The sequence below is a fragment of the Bombus pascuorum genome, chromosome 16 (genome assembly GCF_905332965.1).
Source record: "Bombus pascuorum chromosome 16, iyBomPasc1.1, whole genome shotgun sequence".
NCBI lineage: Eukaryota > Metazoa > Arthropoda > Insecta > Hymenoptera > Apidae > Bombus > Bombus pascuorum.
In genome coordinates this window covers 3,485,692-3,507,985 of record NC_083503.1, presented here as the reverse complement: position 1 = coordinate 3,507,985, position 22,294 = coordinate 3,485,692, and the positions used below count along the sequence as shown (strand labels likewise).

At 33.6% G+C, this 22,294-nt stretch overlaps 1 protein-coding gene across 1 annotated transcript in view; it reads right to left on the bottom strand.

Moving 5' to 3' along the window:
• The window catches only part of LOC132915297 (dynein beta chain, ciliary-like), a 51,296-nt gene that overhangs the window by 7,865 nt on the left and 21,137 nt on the right, over positions 1 to 22,294 (bottom strand). The window contains exons 10-17 of the mRNA XM_060975103.1: positions 21,736 to 21,968; positions 19,776 to 20,065; positions 17,756 to 17,904; positions 9,003 to 9,248; positions 8,189 to 8,413; positions 6,565 to 6,766; positions 3,513 to 3,679; positions 892 to 1,304 (exon numbers count right to left, since the gene is read on the bottom strand). Of these exons, the coding sequence (XP_060831086.1) occupies positions 892 to 1,304; positions 3,513 to 3,679; positions 6,565 to 6,766; positions 8,189 to 8,413; positions 9,003 to 9,248; positions 17,756 to 17,904; positions 19,776 to 20,065; positions 21,736 to 21,968 (1,925 nt within the window). The remainder of the gene's footprint in view (positions 1 to 891; positions 1,305 to 3,512; positions 3,680 to 6,564; positions 6,767 to 8,188; positions 8,414 to 9,002; positions 9,249 to 17,755; positions 17,905 to 19,775; positions 20,066 to 21,735; positions 21,969 to 22,294) is intronic.

Below are 22,294 nucleotides of genomic sequence, written 5' to 3'. Positions count from 1 at the left end.
CTGAGCTAATAAGGAGAGCCGATGGCATCCAGTTACATTTGAGCAAAATAACGCTGTGATGCCATTTCTACCAATTTTACGACCAAAAGCCGATTCTTGTCAATGCTTCTCAAAGCAAGCCTGTTTCATTGTACTATTTTCAATAATATAATATAGTGATAATTCATTGTAATTTCAGCATGGTACACATTGTACATATTTTGCAAAGAATCAGTTAGGTCCTTTTATAGAAAGATTATAGTTCCTCACAGTCTGCTTAACAAAAAGATGGTCTAGAAGAAGTTTCTATTCCTTGGCAATGCAATTTTCATTTTGTAATTTTCATTTTGCACTACTTTCTTTTTGGACCCAGAAATTTGGATCTCCATTTAATTGCTGATTAAATTTCTAAGGTTTCTCGCATAGCTTAAGCTACTCATATTGGCATTGCTATTTTTCTGATTCGTAGACGTCACTGATGTACAGCAATATCCACATCTTCATTTTCTGGCTTCATTGAAGTTTAGTCGCAAAGAAACCTGAATAATTCTCAATTGCATGTTCTTGTTTGTTAATTCCACCCATCGTAGATCTCTCAACGTGCGATACAATCTTGCGATTTTTGCAGTTTTTACGTTATCGTTAATGTTACAATTTAGTAGTACGATGTCATGACACATAAATTATATTGACACGTATAATGTCGACTTTATACCATGGTAATATGCGAATGAAATGAGATTAAGGAAGGACATAACTACAGATACACTTCAAGTCAATTTGTTTGTTTGTGTGATCGTAGAGGACATAGGCAGGAAAATATAATGTCCTGATAATAGAAGGTTTGGATAGTGGAACGTTCGGATACTAGAGGCTCCACTATACGACCAAATCAATCGTCGTCGAGTTTACCTGTGCCTGAGTTGCGATTGCCACTGAAAACTAGAATAGTGATCTGCCTTCATCGCGATCATTTTCGCTACAACGTCCCTTGCATGCACGTCGATTGTACAGATTGTCATGATCTTCCTTCTATCGCTTTCACTCAAATCTCCACAGAGAAGTACTATCAACGCGTTTAGCTGATTAATTTGCTTTCGCTGATAATCTTTAAACGCAGTCTCGAAACCTTCCTCTAATCTCATAAAGGCCATGTTTACTTCAGTAGTCCACCAGATTTGAGTTCCGCATAGCGCGGGTTGAGCTCGATGATCGAAAATCCATTGTTCACGTGGTTTCTCGTCGTACGTAGCTACTGCCTGAGATATATGATACCTTACCGATCTCTTCATCGCATCTGTTACGTTGTTCAACCAAACTTCCACCTAAAAAAATAATAGAAAATGAAATGTTTTATGATAAATGATAAAAGTATTTGCATCAATGTTATTGACACTTCAAACTAGAAATTTTAGTTTTCTACTACGGATACATAAATCCAACTTGGTCCATCCATCTCTGCATACTGTGCCAATTTCGACCGGTAATTTTAAGTAACACTTAATTTCTTCCATATTCTTTTTTAAATTTTACTTTGCTTGGTAAAACTGTTGTTGCTGTTGTTTAGAAGACCCACTTCCAATAACTCTAACTTGCATACATGTTATCGAGCTCACCCTTCTGAGTGACCTTCTAAAGGTTTTAGTCACCACTCGTTGTACGTTAAAAAGTTAAAAGTTAAAAATTAGGTTATTAACAGAATAACCTAATTTCTCCAAAACGAAAATGGCAGACCCAGTGATTCTCGCATCTGAAAAATCTTACAACTGTTACAAGCGTGTTACCTTTGAGTAGCTAAATACTATTTATTTCGTATAATTCAATTTTGAATACCACGAGAGTATAATGAGTACTGCGATCCATAAGTCAATGAATTTTTGTATATACATATCTTTAATTTATATCCATTTTATATTTTTCGTAATTTTTTTACGTTTTTTTATTGCAAAAAGATTTAAACATTTGGGATTAAACAAATTAGGGATTATAAGGGGTGTCTCAAAATCTTTCCAGATTTCTTTCAAATCCAAAACAATAAGAAGTTAAGCCACGGAATGGAGGACTCACATTGCTAACCGTGTTAGTGAAAAAGCATATTGCCAGTAGAAAGTTCGAGTCAGTACGTGATATTTCTATACATGTATATACATGTATATATACACATATATTTGATTGCTTGGAACGTTCGATCTTTTGATTGTGCTGCTCGTTGAAACCAAGTTTGTGTCTTGTTGAGATCTTTTTACTAAGGAACTCAATCAAAAAGAAGCGCGACGCATAAAACATATAGACTCGACCTGTGGATTGCTTCCTTGTTCCACGTTTTAAACAGAGCAACCTTCACGGAACACTTGGAATGGTAACAATCTGCACTTGTCACTTTGTCCATCCTATTTCTCAACCCTTGCGTCAGTCTTGATCCTTACCGGTAACAAGTTCGAAGTAGCGAAAAGCGTATTTGCGTTTGGTTATCACGCACGACTAGACGACGAAGACAGTGCCGGTAGTTACAAACGATCGTTCTATCCCAGCTCTAGCGATATCCGTGATGCATGTCAGGTTTGTATGTTACAACGAGTGTTAAGTTTTCTGAGTAAACCCTAATATCTTCCCATATGCCGACTTTGTCGGTAACATATACATATTGTGCACTGTTTTACCGTCTGTTGTTTCCGCATCTGCGGGTTACATTTTGCGGCCGATAAAATTGAGATAAGCAACGTAAGAGATTTGAAGAGATAGTAATAGAGTAAGAGATAGTAATAAATTCTTCAATTGGACCTTTTATATTAATGTAAACATTTATATTCATTTAACGCCTGATTTTAGGTTAGAGTTTGGTTCAGTTCGCTAATCTAACCACGATTCGTATGGAATAAAGCAATTACAGATCCAACATTTACTTTGTGTAACTTCTTAACTTATTAAGTTTCTTTGGATATTTAATATTATTATTATTATTTAAGTATTTCGTCACTTCTTAACATCACCGATCGACACGGAATTTTCTTGATGATTGAAATCATCGTATGGAATGATATAGGAATTAGGATTATAGGATCCTTTTACACATTCAGTCATTATGACTTTGTATAAGTAGCCACGAAAAAAAGTTATTTTGGTTTTGAATAATTAAAAAATAAAATACAATTCATTATATGTTTTCTTTAGTTATAGCTGTAAAAGTCATTACATCATTGCGGAAAAGAAATGTAACATGATTAGGAATTTTAAAATAAAATTGTAAAACCAGTTATTTTAACTGGTGTGGTAGTTCTAGCATTAGTAATCAACGAGCGATGGCAAAAACCTTTTAAACAAGATAGGAGCTTGATAACATATATGAAATTGAAGGAGGTAGGTTCCTTCAACAGCAGTTTTATCTAAGAATTTTGGAGGGTTTTTTAAAACCTAAAAATATCCTTAAAAAACTGTATGGTCTTAAACGACTCAATATGTAGACGACGTTGTTAAAAATAAGGTTGCAAACGAAGGGTCGAAAGCCTATCTTTATATTTATTACCAGAAAGTACCTTTCCACTGCAATCGCAAGTCCCATGAATAGCCATTTCCTCACCGTCTTTGGCTATCATAACTCTCGCCTGCTTCGTTGGTTTCCCACCATCCATTTTCCAATGTAATTTTGCAATAGAATCATACAGCTTTGATAGATGTCTACAGACCAATTCAGGATTGTTTCCTAAGGAGAAGTAATGTATTCAACAAATTTCAAATTCAGTATTAAGTTCATAAAATAATTGTTTACAAAAGTGCTTTACTTAAATCAAATATTATTATGTTACTAACGTTGTTCTGCAGTATGTTTTGTTTAACTAGGACCGCCCAGATACCTGGAAAAATACGAATGATACAAAGAAATGCTTCAGACGAAAGCTGTATCGTATCAACGGGAACATACTGTGCTTTCATCTATTTGACCTTGTAATGGCCTTGAAACATCCTGAAGGTTACAATTCTTAAATAAACACCGCTATTTTTTATTACATATTCTTGTAATTAACATTCAGACATTTTCAAAACACTTTAAACTCACGTCCTTTGCAAAATCCGCTATCGAAATACGAATTTTAACATTTGATGTGCCACCGGTATTAACATTACCCAATGTATACCATGGGGATAGATAAAGATGTTTTCCATAATTCTGCCATAATTATAATATACATTTATTTGTAATTATAATTCTATTTATAATTGTGAAAATTTATAATTATAATGTAATATACAGGGTGCGCCGTTAGAATCCGGACAAAAGAAGTTTTGTGCAGAAAGTTGTTTATTTAAGTCAATACACAAAAACACATGAAAATGTTGTTATATCTCATTTAAAGGGTCCTTGCTGAGAACTTTTATTCTATGTAACCACCCTCTGCCTCTATGACCTGCTCTATTCTTGCTCTAAAGCGCGAGCACGCTGACTTCAACTGGTCGCGTTTAATTGTCGCGAATTCTGACTCGATAGCAGCTCGTAGGGAGTTGACGTTGGGGTGCCTGCATTTATTAGTTTGTCTCTCGATAACGCCCCACACGTAATAGTCCAATGGGTTTAGGTCGGGACTGTTAGGAGGCCAGAAATCTTTCGACCAAAACATGTCCACATTGTCAGAGAGCCAATTTTGAACAAGATGACTTGTGTGAGCAGGTGCGCCATCTTGTTGAAATAAATACGGCCTTCCAGAAGCCGTAATTTCCATCCACGGCTTTATTACTGTCTTCAGGACCTCCAAATAAACCTCCTTTGTGATTCTTTCGCCTTTTTGGAAGAAGTGCGGAGGCATGACGTCGCCCTCACTTGAGACAACGCTCAAAACGTGAACACTTGCTGGAAATTTGGTTTTGCCCACAACAGGAACATCTTCGAGATTGTGGGCCAGCCAACGGTCGTTCCTCCGATTCACTTTGGCATCCACCCGGCGCGAAGACTTTCTATAATCGCCGCTCTTCTATCGTATTCCGGGTTTTGCTTAACGAGTTCTGTCATTTTGAGGTTATAGAAGACTTATTGACATATTTAACTAACTTCAGAGTCAATCAGCACAAACATCTGAATTCTAATATGGTGGGAACTACAAATTGAATTCTGTCCGAATTCTAACGGCGCACCCTGTAATATATATAATTCTACTATAGTTCTACCACTGATATGGCATTGTCAAAACACAGTTTCGCAATTTTTTAATGTTTTTAGAACAGTCAGTCAGTCTTTTTCTTTTTTTTTTTTTTTTAAATTTGGAAACGTCTGAATGTTAAATACAAGAATATGTAATCAATGATGAAGCAATTCATTTGAAAATTTTAATGTCATCCCTACAGGACGTTTCAACGTAATCGCAAGATCAAACAGATAAAAGTACAGTACGTGTTCTCCTATACCAAACAGCTTTTGTCTCAAACATTTCTTTCCTAACAATCGTATCTTTTTAGGCAGTTAAGCGTCCTGAGTTAGATAGAACATATTATACGCTTCAATCTAACATATTAAATATATATTTTGCTCCCTCGATTTTGCAACTGAATTTCGTACCATATAACAGCTTATGATCTTATACTCATCAACGCGTCAGTTTGCACACTCCGGGGTGCGAACTTTCACGTTAATCGAATAATGCAAACAGTTGTTCTTGGAAATATTGCTAACTGTTGACAATTTGTGTTTGTATCTTCAAAATTCAAAATGTTTGATTCAGTCCAGTGTACGATATATTTAAAGTAGCATTTGTGTCTTGTATTTTTTTGTCCTATTTACTGCAAATGATGATGATAGATACGTTACATATATTATGTGGATGCATGTATCCCATGATTTTGACTATATCCAAGGAACCATGCAAGTGTCATAACGTAGATGCAACAGCCAATAGTTTGTCATTTCTTCTCAGTCGACGCGTCCGTCCTAGTTGCTCTTGTTATCATCTTCCTCTACTTCTTTTCTCAAATTCCAAAAATATTTTGCAGTTTCTACCACCCTGGGATCAAAAAAAAAAAAAAAAAAAAAATAACAAAATTCAAATAGTAATTCAGCAGTTATTACACATGTGGAAATAATGTATCCATCTAAATTTGAGAATTGATTCTAAAATTGATAAATATTGATTTTAGATTGTTAATTTTGAAAATCTAAATTCAAATGGCGATTGAACAGTTATTTTACATAATAAGAAAAATGTATCTGTTTAAACTTAAACGAATTGATACATACTATTTAGATTGTCACTGTCACTTTTGAGAATCTAAGTTCAAATTCACTATCAGCAGTCAGCAAAACGCCTGAGACTGATTTTTTGAATTATCTGGTCCGAATAAAGAAATAAAGGACCACATACCGAAGCACACATTGATGAGTACGAGCATGTTGGACGCCTAATGCCTCGGGAATTAATTAATGCCTCAACTTGAAAATTTGATGTGACTTATATCTCATCATGCATTATCATTTTGGTAGCAAATTCAGTTTCAAGATCGAGGAAGCGAATATGAGCGAAAAACGGATCACTTTCCCATCGTTCCTTTTTTTTCGCAGGAAAAGGCAATAAGAATTATTTTTAGCTATAGATGTTTTCTAACCATTGCTTAAAATATCAAGTAAATCTGCTGCGGAGATGAAATAAAACCTTGGGTATATTAATCTCTTCGTTTCCAAGTAATCGGCTAACGCTTTCTCGCAGAAATTTAGTTGCACTTGCAGCTCTTCTAGTTTCTCTAAAAGTTTAGGTCGGTTGGTTGCTTTGATGATATTCAAATTGCTCAACATTTCCTTCAGCAGTTCCTTAAAAATTGTTACACGTATCGTTATATTATGTTACAACGTTCTCAAATGTTTGAAAAGATATTATTTAATGTATTAATTTCTTTAAACAAATGTTTAATTCAATAAAAGTGTGGCATACTTAGATAATGTATACATGTATTATAATTTAATTGTAATGTAATTAGGTAATTTATATTTATAGAAAAGATGGACTGTGTTTTGCAGTACAATTGAAATGAAGGAAATTCGAAAATTGGAAATAAAGAAAACATTGAAAATTGGATTAGAAAATTTTTATCTTCAGGAAGAGTGTATTAGAAAATTAATCAAAAACGTGAGCACTGAATTGATAACTGTTGTTTTTTCTTTTGTTATATGGTTATACATGTATACTTATCTAATGACTCTGATTATTAATTAAAATTATTTCAAACCAGCATCGCCGGTCGGATGATACTCTGTCCCAACCTGTAACCCACACATTTTTCTTTTCTACTAATACACAATATTAAAAATGGTTACATTTTTCATAGATGAGTTAAGTTTAGCTTGGACTATATAAAAATACGTCCGCCTAAATTGTATTCAAGAATTTGGCGAATATCTTGGAAACTGAAGCCTTGACAACATATTTCACGATCATCACAATCGGTGAACTCTTTTCTATATAATTACTATTTTTAATTAGCTTGGTATTATTGCGTTTGATTGAAAGCTTATTATCTATGTATAGTATAATGTTAATTATATTAATATTATTAATAATATTAGATATACATAATAATATTATACATACAGAAAAGCTTTGTGGAATCTTTAAATAAAAATAAACTTTAACGCGAAGAATTATTAGAGTTTATGGTTTCATTGCTCTATAACATAATGCTCGTGGTTGTTTCTGATTCAACATCGCTTTCGTGAATGTATCGTTTCTATAAAATTGTTTGTTCTTCTGTTGCATTAAATTCATTTACTAATGCATTTGCAAAGTTCATCTTTGGGACCTAAATTTCCTTTCTGTTATTTTTCAACTTCGTACAGATCCTCATCAAACATTCGACGTAAATTTTCAACCCAACTCGTAACCCATTCATTTTTCCTTTTTATTTCCATAATATTATGGCTATCTCTCTCCTTAATGAGTTAGGTTCAGGTACGAGTTAGGTTAGGTTGTACCATATAAAAATGTTCCATATAAAATATGGAAGCTTCTGCCAATACCTTGACAACATATTTCAAGGTCATTGAGATCCGTGCCTTTTTGTGTATAATTAACGAACATGCTTTAAAAAATGCGGAGAAATGTATTTATTGTGTGAAAACATTTATAAAAGATACCTAAATATATTTTTTTGAAAAGAAAGATTTTTTCGTATTACGAATGAAATTATCAAAGAAAATTACGGAAGATGTTAAGAAACAGTTAATAGAAGTACATACTTTGAACTCTTTGTCAATTTTTTCAAACCGCTTGGTTTCTTCTGGAAGTTGGTTCCTAATGTCTTCAGAGCCAATGAAAATGCTTTCGAGATAACCCCAAGCTCGTTGAACTTCGAACCATGCATTAATCACTGCATCTGCAGTACTTAATTTTCTCTGCCAGTCAAGAATTTCACCAAGAAAATATCCAACGAATTTCGAACCTAACATGTTTTGCAGTTGCACCTATTATAAAGCAATAAGAAAGCGATATAGCACGTTGTCATAAGTTAAATAAGTCAACATAAGCAAATATTAAATTATTGGAAAATAAGCGAATTAAATAGGGAAGTAAAAATAATAAAATTAAAAAAATGGCGAAGAGGAATTTCTGAGGATACTAAAGTAAAACAAAACGAAATGGCATTAATATAGAAGTAGTTAAATCACGCTGTAGAGATCAATGTAATAAAAAGTAAATCGGTACATATAATTTATAAATTAGATACTTACTAACATTGGATGAATTTTAATTTTTATAAAAAAATTGTATAAAATTAAAATTTATATGTATAATGGAATTTAATCTCTCTACACGATGCTGAGAAAAGTTATAACATACTATAGACACTTATTATTAACGCAGAAAGTCTTAATAAATTGAATATAACAATAACGACAGTGACAAGAAAACTGTAACTAGAGAAATTTTACAAGATAACAAATAAAAAAATAGAAAAAAAGTTCATAATTTTTTGTATTTAGTTTATTGTGTATATATTTTGTATTGTGTACTTTATTATTTTATTTCTTTGACGAAGAAATATCTTGATACCTGATTGTCCTCAAGGATTTCAATAGTTTCCTCATCGATTTTAAGAATATTTAATTTCGTACGTTCGTGTATCTCTTTCCCAAATTCGAGCGTACTCCAAGTGTCATTAAGTTCTTTTAGCACCTTTTCCATTGCCATTTCCTTTACTGATTTAGCAACAATATTTTTAACTTCTTCTTCATATTTGTGCAATTGTAACTTTAGCAAGTCTTCCAATGTTGTATTATCGGTCATGATAAATACCACCTACACAATAATTAAATTCTATGATAAAACAATTACCTGTAATACTAAATAATATCATATTTATTATATTATATTATATTTATTATTTATAAATATATTATATTATATTATGTATTTATAATGTAAGTAGTGAAACTATTCCATAATCATAAAGGTTCTTAAATTTTGTGTTTACAAAATTTTTCCATTTAAGGTCTTATTTTCAAGAAAATAAAATTTGAACATGTTTAGTTAAGAACTGGTTTGATATACGCGCGTGATACATTTCCAAATTCATTTTTCTCGAAAATAAGGCATCTTGCGATAAAATTTTATTCTACGCCTTTAACTTATTTTTACATGTAGTTTAAACTCCTATCGATTATTTATTCTTGTACAGTTCGAAATTAGCCGCTTAAATATTGTTGTCAAATTTGCAAACTCGATTTTGTCAAAAATAAAACGTCATATGAAAAAATTTTATTATATACTTCCGACTTATTTTTTAATGTAGAATCGCCCGCTACTCGGTTGTACATCATCTGTCGGGCCTCAGCCGGTATACAGAATGTACCGAAAATTGTAGTACAAGCCAGAAAGGGCTGATTCCTCATGCAAAAACAAGTCGAAAATGTAGAGTAATTTTTGATAGAAGGTTCGGTTTTCGAGAAAATCAATTTCGTCCGTCTGACTCTCGTTATTTTCCAAGTACACGCGTACCTACATGACGGAACCCTATAGCCCAGTTTTTTTTTTTTTTTTTTTTTTTTTTAAAGTTATGTAATATTTTACACATTTGGATGCACATACACAATTTATATAATATAAATAGTATTATATTTTTATATATTTTTGTTAATATATATTCAGTAATAAAAAAGGTTACTTCGGCCAACGCTCAAACCGCGTTGGGTGCACTCGTTCTCGTCGAGTCGACTGCGAACCTCCGAGCCAAACGGACCTCTCAGCCCTAAAAAAAAAAAAGGGACAGCTGACCCAGACCCGTACACTGCGCGCGCCAACTAGACAATCTTTCGCGTAGAGAAAGTCTAAGTGAAAAAAAAATAAAAAAGTGACAGAAAGTGGAAAATTGATTAGTGACACCATCGCTATAAATAGGGAAAAAAAAATAACAACAAAATAAATAAAAAAATAGGCGACATCGATAATGAAGCAGAAAGCAAAAAAACGGAACCCTCCGTAATCCCAACAAAAAAAACGAGTAAAAGAAAAGCAATCTCGCCAAAAACGGACAAAGAAAACAACATTAGCATAAGACTTTCCGCGCAAAAAACGCGGAAACTCAACCCACAACCAAAACTAGTGGGAAGGTCCAAAAGACTACCAGACAACCCGGAAAACACAGAAGAAGATCTCGTTCTAATCCAAGAAGAAAACAATACACAAGATCCCACCGTCAAAGAAAGCAAAACCATGAAAACTACAAGAAGCCCTCCCTCACCAGTGATACCAACAAAAAACAGATTTGAAGTGTTACAAACACAGGAAACCACCTTACCACAACAACAGATTCACACTCAAGCAACGTCAACAAAAGAATCAACAATACAAAATGCGATCGTGGAAGCCATAAGAAGGAAGAACAATGAAATGCGAATCAAAGCAAAAAAGGAGGACTACGTCCACAGTGGGAACACCACACACCCAAGAAAAATCAAACGACACACGAACAAACAGCCCCCTCGCCCCACCTAGGAGGCCACCGACACCACAAAATCAACACACTCATCGGATCAAACCAAAAGAGCAACCCCCACCGACAAAGACACCGATGGAACAAGCACAACAGGAACAGCCCACCAACCACCCCACAGAGGAACAACAGGACGCCCCCTCACCCACAAAAGGTAACAGGCCCCCGCCAATCAACATAACTCATCAAGACCCAAAAGACACCATTGCTCTCTTACAAGACGCTCTCAAAATCAGAAACTTTCACATTAACAGAATACACGCGAACAAACACGCTCTATACCTACATAATCTAAGCGACTACATTAAAGCAAAAGAATTACTGATAACAACAAACACAACGTTCTACACATACACACCAAAAGCACAAAAACAACACACGTTCCTATTAAAAGGACTAGACATTAACCTCACAGAGACAGAAATACTAGAAGACTTACAAGCATTAAAAATAGACGACATACAGTTTACGAAAGTATCGCGCTTCTCGACAAGAAAGTCAAGGGAAAGTAACAGACTGCTCCCAATATACATAGTACAGGTATCCCCCAATAGCAACGTCGTGAAATTACAAAAAATAAATAGACTAAGCTACTACAAAATAACGTGGGAAAAAATAAGAAAAAATGACATTACCCAATGCAACAAATGCCAACGATTAGGCCACACAGCACAAAACTGCAACCTAATCTACCGCTGTGTAAAATGCACCGAGCCCCATGGCCCAGGCGAGTGCAAAATAAAAAAAGACGATACAATCACAAAGGATAAAATATTCTGCGTCAACTGCAAAAGCTACGGACACCCCGCGTCATACAAAGGGTGCCCCAAAATCATAGAGCTGCGCCAAAAACTTTCAGAAAAAATTAAAAAAGACAAAGAAACAAAAATCAAACGACTAGAACAGATAAGCCGAAAATACACCCCAGAACTAAAGTTCTCGGACGCAGTGAAACAACAAGCAAGACCAAAGCAGGAAATCGAAAACCCCCCTCACACAATAAACCCAAAACTAGATTCGCGGGCAAACCAAATCCCAATTACAACCGAGATCATCCCTCAACAAATAATATTAAACGCTTTCGAAGATTTTAAAAAATGTATCATCCAAGCACTAAATCAACAACAAATACAACTCAACGAATTAAAAAATGCAATATCATCGCACGAAGACAGGTTCAACACCATCTTCAACTCCTTAGATATCGCAGTCGACAATTAGCCAAAACACACCAAACCAACAAACACAGCATAAAACATCCAAATTAGATTTAAAACACCTGAAAATAATTGCAATAAATGCAAACTCTCTAATCTCAAACCAAAAAAGATACAGTATGCTAACCCTAATAAACAAAGAAACCCCCGACATCGTACTCATCTCAGAAACAAAACTGAACAAAAGACACAAAGTATCCTTCAAAAACTACTCCATAATAAGACACGACAGACCAAACGCTATCCAAGGAGGAGGAACGGCAATCCTCATAAAAAACCCCCTGAAATTCAAAGAACTCCAAAACGACAAAATAACAAGTTTTAAAACCCTGGAGACGACAACCATAAAAATAAAAATAAACAAAAAGGAAAACTTACTCATCACTGCAGCCTACGCAACCTACGGAAACGAAAAAGAATTTAACGACGAATTCAATAACCTCTTCGAACTTTTACAGCTCGACAAACAAGAAAACTTCCACATAATAGCCGGCGACCTTAACACAAAACACACAAGCTGGAAAAACCCACTAAACAATACGAGAGGAAACTTCATCAGAAATTGGCTAGACAATAAAAGCATACACTACAAAACAAACCTTTACAGCTCCGAGCTACCCTCCTACCTAAAAGGAGGCTCATACCTCGACATATGCCTAACAGATGCACGACTAAATATCCAAAACTTACGACCAAATAACACGCTCAAAACCCTAGACTACGACAGCGACCATAAAGCCATACTCTTACAGATAAACAAAAACACATCCGACTACCTAACACTTGAAACACAAACCGAAACCCCCAAGTACAACTACAAAAAGACAAACTGGAAAAAATTCCAAAAACTACTCGAACAGAAATGCGACCTAAATATCTACAACAACGTCAACCTAACAAACAGACAAATCGACACATACATAGACGAAATCGAAAAACACATACAAAGCGCACTCCAAAAATCCGTCCCAACCTTCAAACAAAAAAACTCTTGCGATCCATATATCAACAACAAAATAAAAGAACTACAACGAGACAAAAGCTACATACTCTCCAAAATAAACAATATAAAACACAACTACTCTTACGACAAAAGAGAGGAATTAGAATACCTAAAATACCTACTACACAAAATAAAATTACAACAGAAACAAGAATTCGCAAACTCTATAAACCTCTACTGGACAAACAAAATAAAAAATATCTCCAAAAACGACTCAGCCAACATGTTCCCACAAATAAATCAAATCTTCAGACCGAAAGAACAAAACCCCAGCACTCCGCTCAAATTGCCTCCAGAGAAAGCTCCCCTCATCCAAGAAGCAGGTATAGAGATACACAACACCAGCAAAGACACCGAGAATAACTTCATAATAACTAAAACAACAGAAAAACTAGACATCATAGGCACCCACTTCTCCAAAACACACACCCAAAACGAACACATGGGCCGAGAAGAATTAAACAGAATCATCATCGCAGAAACGAACAAACTCAAAAACGAAATAGAACAAGACATAACGTTAAACAAAACAGTCTGCACGTTCTCAAACGAAAACACCTCAGACAATCCCAAACAACCAGAAACAGAAATAAATTACTTTACAAATTATAACCAACTAAACAAAATCTTCGCCAAGCTAAATAATAAAAAATCCTCCGGCTTCGACGGCATCCCGAACATCTCACTTAAGCACCTACCAAACAAAATAAAATGGTACTACACAGTAATATTCAACAATGCGCTAAACAACGCATACTTCCCGAAAAAGTGGAAAAAAGCCAAAATAATAGCAATCACAAAAAAAAATAAAGACGGCTCATCACTCACAAACCTACGACCAATAAGTCTCCTCCCCAACATAAGCAAAGTATTTGAAGTAGTCATCAATAACCCCCTAACTACATTCTGCAAAAAAAAAAACATTATACCAGAAAACCAATTTGGCTTCCGACACAAACACTCCACACTACGCGCGACAAACAAACTCACGTCAGACATCTGCTGGGTACTAAACGCAAAACAACGAGTAGCCGCCTGCTTAATAAATCTCGAAAAAGCCTTCGACACAGTCTGGATCACAGGCCTCATTTATAAATTAATAAAAAAAAACTTCCCGAGATACTTAATCAAAATAATATGGGACATGATTACAAACAGAACATTCCTAATGACCGAGGGTTCCCATACATCGAACAAAGAATTCACCATAAAAAACGGACTCCAACAAGGAACTGTAAACTCCCCGCTACTCTTCAACATATACAACAGTGACATATTAAACCTGTTCGACATGAACAAATCTACCCACAAACGCTCCATAGCCTTCGCAGACGACCTAATCATCTACGTAACAGGCCGCAAAACTAAAACAATAAACACAGACCTCCAAGAACTATTCGACAAAATCAATGATTACTACCACACATGGAAACTAAGAATCAACGCAAACAAATGCGAAAGCATACTGTTCAAACCCAAAACCAGCGAAATCGGCCCAGCAGAAAGAAAACACTGCAAAAATTTCCAATTAAAAGAAAAGTCATCCGAAGAGACAATCATACCACACAAAAACTGCGTAAAGTACCTAGGCATAAACATAGATGACAAATTAAATTACAAACAACACATAGAAACCCAACTCGCCAAGGCCAATAAAGCATTCTGGAGAGCAAAGAGACTATTTTACTCGAAACATCTCAAGAATAATGTAAAAACATTATGCTACCAAGCTCTAATTAGACCAATTATAACATACGGTTGCCCAATCTGGTACAACATACCAGCATCGCTAATGGAGAGAATCCGCGTTTTCGAAAGAAAATGCATTAGAGCTTGCCAAAATGCGTACAGATCCGAACAGAGCGGATACAAAAAATATATAAAAAACAAAAAAATCTACGACCTAGCCAACATTCACCGCATTGACTGTCACATACTAAAACTAGCAAGAAATCATTTCGCACAAGCGTCAAAAATAAAAGAAAACAGCCTAATCTTCAGCAGCTTATACCCAAACGTACTATATTACAAAAACACAATGACAACAGGCTACATCCCCCCAGAAGCGTTCCTATACCTAGACGAAAAAAATTACCTCCAAGACCAAAACAATATCCCGATAATTTTCCACATAAAAAGAAAAATAGGGATAAAAACAATACTCTACGAGGAAAACCTAAACGGACTGACTGCAGACACCAGGTGGAGGTACAACATGGCCCTCCCCCAAAAAGACACTAAAGACAAACACAGAAGAAACACAAAAAAATATTGGTGGATTCCAAACCCATAAGAAAATATAAGTGAAAACTACCAATTCGACAAAAAAACCATTCCTACCACCGTGTAACCTAGATGTAAGTACTGTAAATATGTAAATACTATAATCATTGTAAATAATATAATTTAACACCCCCCTCCCCTTCCCTCTCATCCCCCCTCCCCAAAAATCCCACAACGCATAAAAGTAATACACCGAGGAGTCCTGTTTTGCGGCCAAGTTTCAGGACAAAATACAACACACACAAGAATACACAAAAATCACGCACCAATGCGACTTAAACCCAAAAAAACAAAAAAATAAATGCAAAAACCGAAAATCCACGACACATATTAGACCATGGCTACGTCGTACCGACGCGTATCGGTACTTTTGCCTAAACACACTATACTCAATTCATTGTTTATTGTGAATCTCAAAAATGTACAAAAAATCAAATATTGGCTAAATAAACTATTTAAAAAAAAAAAAAAAAAAAAAAGCACTCGTTCTCGTCCGATCACGAAAGTTAAGCAACGCTGGGCACGGATAGTACTTAGATGGGTGACCGCTTGGGAACTCCGTGTGGTGTTGGCCTTTTTTTATTTTTCCAATCTGTTTTACTTTTTTTTAATAATCTATTTCTAATAATCTACTCTAAACACCGAGAAGAAAAAAATGATTTGATATTACACGACTCTTACCATACATTATATCATTCTCTCATACACGTACAAATAAATTATCACATGTCTTAAAACTAAGAGAAATCCCGTTTCTTGATATGTTGAAATTTTACAACAGATTAATGTCAAAAATTGTAATTCTATATTTTCGACTTTGCAGGAGAGCACGCAGAAACCTATTCAACCGACTGTCGTTACTTCCCAAGTGCACGCGTACTTGATGAAGCTTCATCGCAGATTTTCTCGAAAAAAATCTTGTATCAAAAATTATGAGTCTACATTTTCGACTTACTTTTAGAAGGGAATCAACCCCTTTCGTTTTCTACCGTGATTTTCGATTATACTCTATATAATTGACTGTGGTTTTCATTTTAATCGAAAAACTAGGAACAAATACAGAATTTCATTTTCATCGGTTTATGCAAATCCTAAATCATGTATTAGTCAGAGAAGTGCTTTAAATAAAATTTACTTTGTTTCAATGTTGCAACTTTGAAACTCGACAGTGCAATGCAAGGAATAACCTAACCTAAAGGTAACTACTCACAGCCAACTGACTGTTTTGGAAACATTAGAAAACAGTATTATGAAAGATATCTTTATGTGTTCCCGTGGTATACATTAGGTGACGCTAATGCCGGAAATATACCGAATTTGAAATTTTATCTGTCAATAACAGATGTTGTACAAGACACAAGTTTATAATGTTTTGAAAACGTCCGAATGTCAGATTACAAGAATATGCAAAAACAATGGAGGTATCTATTGAAGACTCTAATGTCACTTTCACAGAAGGTCTAAAGATCACCGCAAGATCAAATACACAAAAGTGTAATATATCCCCATCGATATCGTACAATTTTTGTCTGTAACGTTTTTATTCATGTTTTTCGAAATATTTGAGTGGTTTGAGTCAAACAGTACATACTGTATATATAAAAAAGAATAACTATTATATAAATACTCATAAAATATGATAATATATTGGTAGATATAAATAAAACAGAATGTAAAAAGGATAAATACATGGACGTAACTTCTAAGAAGAAATACGTAACTTTTGGCTATATTACGAGCCAATTTGACTCCGAGCCAATTATGCAATAATATTTGATTCTAGATATTTAAAGAGGTAAGAGGATTCTTGCACTTTAGAAATAGCTTGCAGGAATGATATACATTTAAATTAAAATTAATGTAGATAATATTAATTAGACATTGTCACTGCATTATCAACATTGTTATTTTCATTTAATTTTCTATTATTATTATTATGTAATGCTATTTCTATTTGTAATTATCAATATTGCTATTATTATATTTTTCATATTTTCATTATATTTATGATATGCACATTTAATATTTATAGGTTAGGTTATCTCCTTGTCGTTGATATTTAATAATTATCTGTCAAGTTTTCGGTTCGTTTCATATTAAATACTGCGCAGCTTTCACGATAGTGTAATGTCTGTAATTAAAATTAAGGCCTAACCAAGACTTGGCCTAGTTAACCGGAGATCTAGCTTGGATTCAGTGCGTTCAAGTGTAAGCAGAATACTTGTTAATTAACACAACAATTAACTTGCAGCAATTTAGAAACAGAAATTGAGTTAACTTAAGTAATAACACGTAAACACGGAATTATTACCTTCGTTTCAGCCATTAATTCCCTCCAATGCCTGTCTCTAATTGCTGGATTCTGCAATTCTGAGACCGCTCTCAATGATGCCATCATGTTCCTTACTTGTGCTTCGATATTAGTGTACAATTCCCAATGACGGACGTCTTTGTCCAGTTCTGTCAAATGACATTTACGAAATCTTGCAATGAACAATGTAGGAAAACATTCTATTTTATATTTACAAATACAGAAGTCCAATACATGGTGTGCAAAAAAGTTGAGGAGAAGTTTTAACAGCATGTAGTAGTACTTGTCAAGACAAAGAAAATGTCTTAATAAACATGGATTCAAAAACCATTAATTCCTGAGTTATGGGATATTTACTGTATAGGAGTATACTGTATAGTAAATCAGTTATTTCGTTTAAATGAGTTAAACAACGAATTGGAAAATGTTATCAAGAGATAAGAAAAATGCAGGAGGTCGACGTGTGACGTAATTAAACGTGCTGAAGTGTATGTTGAAATGAACGTGGGACATATTCTGTAAAGATTGCCACTAGGATTTCCGTCTGTGTTTTCCGTCATCCGATTGCTTGCTGTTCAAACGTAAATCTCCATCGATGAACCGTGTTATCGTATTATGTGCGCGTTACGTCCGATATTTTGACATGCGTCGGATCACGTTACAAGTTCTGAAACTCTCGTGGTGGGGGATGTTACGGTTATGCGGCGACCTGTGTTTCTCTGATCCGTCAACGACCTTGCTGTAGAGCAGTCAAAACAATGGAAAACACAAGATCATAGTTTTGTGTCCTCTAAAACGAAGTTCAACCATAAATAAAATTGTTTATGAATAAATAATGCATACCTACTTATGAAGTATTATAAAATATAAAATATTATAAAAAATATAGAAAGATTCACTTGGTTACTTCTACCACGTATTACTCTACTAAACTGTTTTGACTACTCTACATGAGTGTTCTGCATGTTGTGAACAATATAAACATCTTTTTGTCCTCAAATCTGAAACTATCCTGACTACAGGAATTTTGAAATCTCTATATACGATCGTGTGTTAAATCTAAATTAATATACTAGATAGCAATTGCCATTTGTTTTTTTAGGATTACCAAGTGTTGCGTTCGCATGAGATAAATTACAAGCAGTTTAAATGTAACCACAGTGCTATCCGATTGCAATTCATAAACGTTTGTATTTATCTTAGGATATCGTACCTAACTTAAAGAATAGTTAGAAGTGTTCGGGTTTCAGGCGGAAAAGTTTAGAATTTTAATAATATTTATACCAGATTAGTGATTTTATAAATGGCAACTCTATGTAGAGGTAATGCCTTGCTGACAAAAACATCTCATAATTCCGAAATTAATAGTTTTTGCACTCATGTTTATTAACATTTTTTGCTTATTTTAATGAGTACTATATGCTGTTAAAACTTTTTTGTATACCCTGTACACTGTAAATTCTTATTGTATATTACTGATTTTCAAATTAATGTTATACGAATGAAGAGAATATTATACAGGGTGGTCCGTACGCGAGAGTACAATAAAGTACGCGGTGATTCTACGAGAAAAAGTAAGGCGAAAATATATAGAATAAAATTTGTTAATACGACGCTCCGTTTTCGCAGAAATCGAATTCGAAAATTTGACGAGTACATTTAAATTTGGCTAATTCTGGACTAAATAAAAATATATATCGACACGAATTAAATTTTATTTGCATAGTATCAAATTTTAGAAATCATATGAAACTACTACTGAATATTACAAAATTTGATATAGTTGAATCTAATTAATTAATATACAAATGCAGATGTACAAATACTTTTTTTAGCCACTGTATGTTATTATAAAAAAATTTTTTTGATATCGAATAGAAACATTGGTATCAGAAAAATTCACATAAAAAAGCCTAAAGCTATTTGATGAAAATTTATGCTTAAAAAGTTTGAAAAATTAAATTTAATAACCTTTTATTACCGAGAGAGATGTAAGTAAAAGAAAAGAGTTTCTCCTTACGTCTTAATTCTCTGAGAATTTTTTTGCATTCTTGATCCATCCATTCAACATCTAGTTTCTTCCACGTGGTTTTCTTCCACTCGTTCAAAGAAGTTGTAATAACATTCACATAATCCCACAAGGTTTTCAAAAACTGCATCTCCTTCTGTATCTGTTTCGTCATTTTAAATTCAGGCAATTCCTGCTCAAAAATGACAATTTGATCACGTAGATCTTTTTCTTCGCACAGGAATTTTAAAACCTCTTCGTGTATTTCGTTTAATTTTTCATAATGATTTTCACAATCTGGGCTATAAATACAACACTCAGCTGTTTTACACTATATCATAACATTTAGAAAAGTATTCGAGACTTTTATAAATTTATCAATAGCACATTACGTTCGCTATTAGCAAGATTCCTATATTATCTACATGTTTTTCTATTTCTCATAGAGGTTATTACATTTACGTAGATAATTAAAAGATATAGTACAAAATAAAATAAAACATTTAAACACTTGTTATTATTGAAAGTATGATGAAGTATTGAAGACAAAAGTTGTACTACTTAAGATAGCAAATATGATGGAACAATCAAATTTTTTTTTCACGTTACTTTGAAGGTTATTTGAAATTCATTGGGTTTCATCCTCTTTTTTAAATGAAATCACAGCTTTTAGTAGTAGGTTTTACTGAAATAGCTTTAACTTCATAACATTACGGTTGATACCAACATATATATATAAAAACAGGGTGACTCATGTAACTAATTGTAAACAAGTTGTACGTTAGTGTTCAGGTATACGTATAATATGTGTAGATAGATACATAACCACATATCTGTTTCAGCGTCGTGTCTCACTCTGTCATGCATGATGTCATACAGAATTAGAAATAATTAAAAATTAATTCAAGTATGGCCACATAGATAAACAAATTCGAATATGTACATTCATGAGTAAATTGCGGATATTTATGGAAATTCAGTTTTTTGTGCAGATAATTAAAAAAATGGAACCTACGTAGAAAAGTTTTTCACATACTAAATATTATAACAAGTGCTGTACTGGGGATATTTTATAAATATTTGCATATTATATGCGTTCAGGACATTTCTTCAGGAATCTTCAAATTTCTTATAAATGAATAAAAATCCGCAGTCTACTTACGCGAGAATTACTGAGTAGATAAGAATGTCACAAGACTATGATAGTCGAAACTATTAAATTCTATTTAGAAGAAAAGATAGAATAACGTTTCTCACACGTACCAATATATAAAGGTAAAAATATACATTTATATAAATATAACATTATTTTTAAAATGTGTTTCACATGATATTTGATTTTAGCGTAGAGGACTTTTGTCTATCTCTGAGCATTTTCAACATATAGTTTGTTCTAATTACATGGGATACTCTGTATATTAAAACAATTGAAAACTGTCTAAAGAAATATTTCAATAAATTTTTAATGCAAATGGTAGAAAATGTAAAAAGAATTGTAAAATAATATGAAAAGTAGGCTATACATTAAAGATAGTCGATAAAGGCGAAAAATTTGATGGATATCATGGCATCAAATAATAGATCTAAAACTTAAAAAATTAGCTTCGGGAAGTCATGTGTTTGGAAGATACAGATCCTTATATAATAGATCTTCACTACTATTAAACGCAATGTTTGACAATTAGTATAACAATGTGGGTATAAGAGATACAGATATATGGCTGAGAAATAAATATATGTACGTGTACATGTTATTCGGCTGCATCCTGCATGTATAGGGAGTTTCAGAACGCATGATCTCCCAAACCTAAGATTTTACGTGTAAATAATACCCACAAAATTTCGTCCTGCTTGGCCACCGGTACCATTTGGAATAGTATCCGAAATATAAATTAGAAGTAACTTTTAGACAAAATGAAAAATTGTATAAAATTATTTTATAAAAATACTTTCAATACTATTTTTAGCTTACTTGAAAACATCTTGTTCGTGGAATTCGCTCAGGAAACGCTGTTGTTTAAAGTGATAATAGTTTAGCCTCTTCTTTAAGAGATCGATTTGACGAGTCATCAAAGGCTGGACGATATGTTTCACCTGAGCAGCCATCTTTTTCAATGTTTCCCAATTAACGGGCAATTCTCCGAGCCAATTAAAAATTTTCTCGTCTAAATACACGTTGTAGCTTTGTAGCAGTTCTATTGTTTTCTGAAAAATATTTGATTAACTTAATTTAATTAACTTAATACAACGAGACAGTATTTAATCACAGAGTTAACCCCAACCTAACCTCAATCACAGAGAGTTTCATGAGCAAACCAACAGAGTATTATACATCAGCATGTTTGGAATGATATTTCTAATAAATAATATTATTGATATAATATATCAGTTCATCTTTGTCTGAAATCTTCGAAAATATAATAATACAAATACTACAATACAATACTTAATTAATTGCCTAAAATTGTGTTTGTTATTCATATATTGTATCTTGATGCAATATATACAGTAGCTGACGAAAGTGTTCAAAT